Genomic DNA, 6196 nt, shown 5'->3' with positions numbered 1-6196 from the left:
TTAGTCCAATGTGTTTGGGATTTGTTCAAAGTTGTTCCTTAAATATACACATGAGCAATTTTAGTCCTTGATATTTTACGAAAACTGAGCACTTTTGATCTTTATTTTATTAACATACGCAATAGTTTCTTGATGAAAAATTGGCTTGTGAGAAATATGTGAGCTATTTAAATTAAAAAAAAAAAAACACACATGAACAGGTTTCTCCCAATTCATGTTTTAAGATTTGTACCTTAAGAGAAATCCTTAACTAAAAGATTCAACGGTAATTGAAGATTAAAAGGAGATATAAATATTGATTATTCACTTTCATAAAATTGATAGACAATTGAAGTGAATGATATAATGCTTGAATAAGAATTTTCTTAATGCACGAATTGGAGGAAATAAATTCGAAGAAGTTTGCCCCGTTGGATTTCTTCAATTTAAACGGCCACACGTTTCTTATAGGCCAATTACGTCAAAGTGTGTTTTAATAATATGAGAGACCAAAATTGACTATTTTTAGTAAATTTAAAGGACTAAAACTGCTTAGGTTTGTATGTGAAGGACCATTTTAGAGCAAGCCAAAACTTAAGGGAGCGTTTTTTCATTTCTGATGAAAAGCACAAAGTTATCAGATTCGCAAACCCACATCCGCAATCCCTAACCCCGTCAACAATTCCCCGTCGACTGCCGTTGCGATTTCTATTCTCCGGCCGGCGAACTTCTTTGCTACTGCCACTGATCTGCCTCAATTAGTAAGTATATTTTCTTGGCATTATTCCTTTTTTTTTAATTGCAAAATCATCTTTCGGGAGGTTCTAAATATAACTCTCTGTTAGGGTAGAGCCCTGAATTCTGGTAAACTGTCACTCTCGAGTAATTGGATCATCAAACTTCAGATCTTTTTTTTTTTTTTTTTTTTTTGCAAAACCCTAACTTTTTGTTATCTGGCGGTTTTTCAATTTGTAAGGATTCAAAAATATAAGATTCTATTCCGAGAAAGTTTGAATTTTAGTTCATTGTGTGAACCCTATTTACCATTAAGGTAAGAAAGAGATGATGATATATGCATTTCTGTTGTAAAAGTTTAGCACAATAATAATTGGCAAAAATCTATTATTTTCTAGTCATTGTACTATAAGTTCTTGAAGTTGTGGCAACTATTTTGTTCTTGAAATTGCATCATTGCGTGCTATTTTTGGAGTGGCTGAAAATCGAATGTTTTAGCGTTCAACCATATCTATGGGGGCACAATTGTTTTTTCCTTGTTACCTGATTAATGCTTCTGGTTTGATTTATTCTCTACCTTATTTGCATTGTGGGATCTTTAACTGTAGTGAACACTAGAAATTCCAACACAAATTTGTTTCTTTCCCACTACGTTTAGCGATAGAAATTGGAAGTTTCCAAATCTAGCGAAGCATAGAATTTTGAAAACACTTGTGATTACAGCCCACTGATTTAGAATTTTGAATACATCTTACAGCCGACGGATTTTGAAGCATCAGAAAAGAAGTGTCCAGGATTGACCATTCTAACAAATTGTCCATATTGTCTATCTGGGTGGCCAACTCTAATAAACGCTTGGGGAAGCCCTCAAGCAAGATTTTTTTGAGAGTAACAATTCCTTTCGCTTTAGGAAAACTTGTTGGTCACGGATTAATTCGTTCTGTGCCCCAGCAGCCTCAACTCAAAGTCACAGGTTAATCTCTCTGGTTGAGGCGCGTCAATGGAATTGAATGCTGACGAGACTACAGCAAGGACAATAAACCCCAGGAAGGCGGATGTTGGGGGTAAACCCTTCATACTCATCATTTGTGGCAGCCTCGTTTACTACCACTGCGCCTATCGGAATTCAAGTCTTGTCTCTCTTGTCTCAGACGTCTTCATTGTACTCCTCTGTTCCCTCGCCATTCTTGGCCTTCTCTTTCGGCAGATGAACATCTCGGTTCCTGTGGATCCGCTTGAGTGGCAGATCTCTCAGGACGCTGCCAACAGTGTCTTTGCTTGCCTCGCTAATACTATAGGTGCTGCTGAGTCTGTTCTCCGGGTTGCTGCTACAGGCCATGACAAACGCTTGTTCTTTAAGGTTGTGGTTACTCTTTATGTGTTATCAGCTCTGGGAAGGATAGCGTCGGGTGTTACTATTGCCTATGCTGGACTCTGCTTTCTTTGTCTTTATATGCTTGCTGAGAACTTGCAATTGATTAGCTCGAGGAATCCGAGGAGAAGGGACTGCACGAACACAGTTCAGGATGACTAAATTTAATTTGATCTGTCAAAAAGGAAGGAGGTGATGCTTTGTTCGCAATACCTTGCGCTCAATTTTGCCAGGTCTGTCGCGTGTTTTGTCCAAATTAAGGTGAATATTCTCTTTCGACAGGATGTCTTATGATTTCCTTGTCTCTGTAATGTATTCCCAGTCCGGTGATGACTATTTCCCCAGTTAAGAAGGATACATGATATAAGTTGTTAGCTCGTTGTTAATAATGCCAGTTTGCAAACACTTGTGATGTGAATTCAAAACTAAGTACTTTATTATGATATGAGTGAAGGGCACCCTTCATCGAAAAATTATACTGAATATATAAAAAATAATAGTGTGCATGTAGATCAACATTTACTTATTATACATATATATTAAACTTTGAATACCCTTAGTGAAAATATTGGCTGCGCCACTACAAGATTGGGACTTGCAATCTTTGGACATTTGGGATTTCAATGGCCAAAAAGGCAAACCACAAGAATGAAACTAAGTATATAAGGAGGACTTTTGCATATCTGATGCTTTACAAAGAGGAGAAAGGAATCATTCCACATTAGATTTGAGTTTAATAGGTATAGATCACACTTTTGGATTTGTAGATGATGCGTTTCAAATCCTAGCATAATTGTTCTAGGTGTCAAATCAATTCTATTGCCTATTCTCATCAACAATGTCAAATCTATCTAGTTGAATCAATCTTTTTGTTTAGAGTCAAATATTTCCCTCTGAGAAGTACCAATCACTAATTAACTTAGTTTTGAATAGAATAAATAACCACAAATGATGAAGAATAAGAATGGAGGGTGAAAAAAAGAAGAAGCCAAACACGTGATTTTCAAAAGCTGGCAGTACCCTAATAAGCTAACAAACTGACCCATTCTTTATCATGAAAAACATGACAAGATACGAAAGGGACCATATACTAATATATATATAGTGTCATTGCATTAAGTATATATCGTGCATTTCTCAAAAAGAAGAGAGGAGCCTTCCAAAGCAAATTCAAATTATGATATATTTATTCTCTCTTTGGCACCATTGAAAAAGATGAACAGCTTCTCTATTATCTCCTAGTTATGCTATGCTTTGTTCTCATCCAAGTCAACATAGTGCCAAATACACACAGAAATATTCACTCATTAATTCCATAGAAATTAATGGCCAGCCTATCTACTTGATTCTCCCCACTCTTCTTGCCTTGTATAGCTTGATGGTCCCCATGATTGACAAAGAATTTCAAGAAAAATATTACATGTAATCATGTAGGTACGCGCGTAATATACGTGTATTTGTTATTTTTATACATTATTATGACATTCCAGGTGAATCCTATATCGGCAAAATACGAGAGAGTTTATGTATATAAGTGAAGCAAGACGTAGACCCTAGTGATGCATTCTATAGCCGTGCTGGCCTATGCCCAAAGGAAATAATATCACTAGGGATTTGATGGTTACGTAAAAACTGCATGTTAATTAATTTTGTGGTATATGTAAAACTGAAATAATCACATTCTTAGTAGGTCATCATTTGATCTTATACGTAACAACGACAACTAATCAAGCAAAGTATATATATATATATATATATATATATATATATATATATATATATATATATATATATATATATATATATATGTGTGTGTGTGTGTGTGAGAGAGAGAGAGAGAGAGAGAACACTAGGGGCATGAAAAGTAGAGCTTTCTGGGATGGTGTAAGTGTGGACAAAGTAAGAGCTCTCTTGAGAGAGTCATGGGTCGTGCCTCGTGAACTTGTCTATTGATTTCAAAGTTTGAATTGAACAATTTAAAATGGGTGGTTACAACCATGAGCTCATTGTTGGCTCAGCATCATATATATATATATATAGTCATATTACAAATCTCTTTCTTTTCGACGTACCTCTCAAGGAGCATATTTTCTTGTTTAATTTCCTTGAATTCCTCGCCAGAAAATAAAGGAATATAGGAAAATGAACTATGATGTATCATGTTCAAAATTTAGCTAAGGTAAAAGTATCTCATGATCTTTTTTATCTGTTCTTGGTGAGAGGTAACGGGTGTCCCGTAAACTTAGTCCATGTGCGAGTAAGCTTGCATAATACCACGATTATTAAAAAAAGGGAAGATAGGAAAATGTTAGGTAATATTTTGGTAGCTACTAGTTCGTCTTAATTAAGAAACTAAAGCGATAAATGGACCAACAATCCAATATAAAGGTCGAGTGACAACTCATGTTATTAGAAAATAAATTAATAACGTCAACTTTTGAATTAGTTAGTATTCATTCATATCAAAGCTCATTGTACTAATATTTCGCTGGCCAAAAAAGGCTGAGAGAAGGATAATACATAACAATAGACTAACAAACGCCTGAATTTGAGGTGAATTCTCTTTTTTATGCTTATTTTTTCAAGTCACTAGATGATGGTACATGGGGTCTTTCGTATTTAATTAATGAAATCGTTTAATAAGAATTTATATTAATCAGTGCTTTCAATAGGCAAAAGGGCTTTTGGATTTTGCATTTGCTTGAATTATGAGTAAACCAGAGTTATTGCAGAGATTTTATTTTGTCTTCCTCTTACTCTGATTTTCATTTTGGATTTTCATAATTATATTCCTTTTATATAAAGGTTCCTCTCTGTTTTGAAGTGACTATAACAAATTAAACAAGAGGTAGTGGTAAATTTGGTTTTATTAATTACTCTTAAGTCTTAACTAGGGGTGTACAAAGGAAACCGACAAACCGCACCACCCGATAATCCGACTCAAACCGAGAAAAAAAACCCGACTATGGTTTGATTTGATTTGGGTTGGTGTTGGAAAAAAAACCCGACCATAATTGGTTTGGTTTGGTTTGGTTTGGTTTTAACTAAAGAAAGTCAAACCGAAACCACCCAACCCGATATTACAAATATAAATTTTTTAGATATATTTAATATATAAATATACTTATTGTGATGTAATTTATAAATATTTCTTAAAAAATTTCATAATTTTATTTTTTAAGGTATTATTATTTCAAGGCTGAACTTAGAACTTTTGAATATTCCAATAAGTTTTATAGCCATTAATATTAGTAACTTAAATAATGCTAACAAAAGCCCAAACCAAAATCAAATCAATACTAATGCTAACAAAAGACATTCAATTCAATACTAGGAACGACAGTATTGAATATCTATTTTTTGTTTTGCAATGATTTAGATAAAAATGCATAACCTATTTTTATTTTTTCTTTAGCGTTTAGTCATGTAATTAATACTCCCTTATTAGTCTACTTATTTTAGCATGACTTAGTAATTTTAGATTATATTTATTTTTATTATGAATTTTTAATTAGCAATATTTATATTACATAATTTTATTGTCTTTATTGTTGAATATTTTAGGATAATGCCATGACACATCTCATATTTTGTATTATTTTCTTGAAAAATACCTTATATACTTGTATCTTACTAGGATTAAAGAAATATTTTGAGCACAAGTTATGTGTTTTGTGCTACGAAGATTTTCATCGGAAAAAAAAAACACCGAAAAAACCCGAATAACCCGAAAACCCAAGAAAAATCGAGATTGAAAAACCTGAGTTTTATTGGTTTGGTTTGGTCTTTAGGTTTAGTAATCCGGCACAATTGGTTTGGTTTGGTAATTGCAAAACCCGAACCAACCCGAGCTATGTACACCCCCAGTCTTAACAAATAAAGTGAAGTATATCTTTATGTGTAGACAAAAAAATAATAAGAAGATTACCGGCGAAGAAGCCGTTGAGTATTCTATTAACATTGGTGGACATGAATATATAATTCGAACAGTATAAAATACCAAATCTCAATAGAAAGAACCAAATGAAGAAGGAACTTAGAGTTAAGACCACAAGTCTAACTGGGCAAAAAAGTTAAATTGAAATGGGTTCCCCCCCCCCCCCCCCCCCC

At 33.9% G+C, this 6196-nt stretch overlaps 1 protein-coding gene across 1 annotated transcript; it reads left to right on the top strand.

Annotated features, from left to right (window-relative positions):
* Positions 1 to 569: 569 nt before the first annotated feature.
* LOC109217787 (reticulon-like protein B22) lies at positions 570 to 2531 on the top strand. Its single transcript, XM_019382055.1, has 2 exons — positions 570 to 740; positions 1472 to 2531. Exon 2 carries the CDS (start codon positions 1715 to 1717, stop codon positions 2246 to 2248), a length of 534 nt encoding a protein of 177 aa, XP_019237600.1. The 5' UTR covers positions 570 to 740; positions 1472 to 1714; the 3' UTR covers positions 2249 to 2531.
* Positions 2532 to 6196: the final 3665 nt, after the last annotated feature.

Source organism: Nicotiana attenuata, unplaced genomic scaffold (genome assembly GCF_001879085.1).
Source record: "Nicotiana attenuata strain UT unplaced genomic scaffold, NIATTr2, whole genome shotgun sequence".
NCBI classification, from domain to species: Eukaryota; Viridiplantae; Streptophyta; class Magnoliopsida; order Solanales; family Solanaceae; genus Nicotiana; species Nicotiana attenuata.
The sequence above is the reverse complement of the archived record's forward strand: the minus strand, read 5'-3'. Positions and strand labels throughout refer to the sequence as shown.

Bases quoted from the DNA above. Each gene is read 5' to 3' on its own strand.
- LOC109217787 (XM_019382055.1), top strand. From the start codon at position 1,715: ATGGAATTGAATGCTGACGAGACTACAGCAAGGACAATAAACCCCAGG.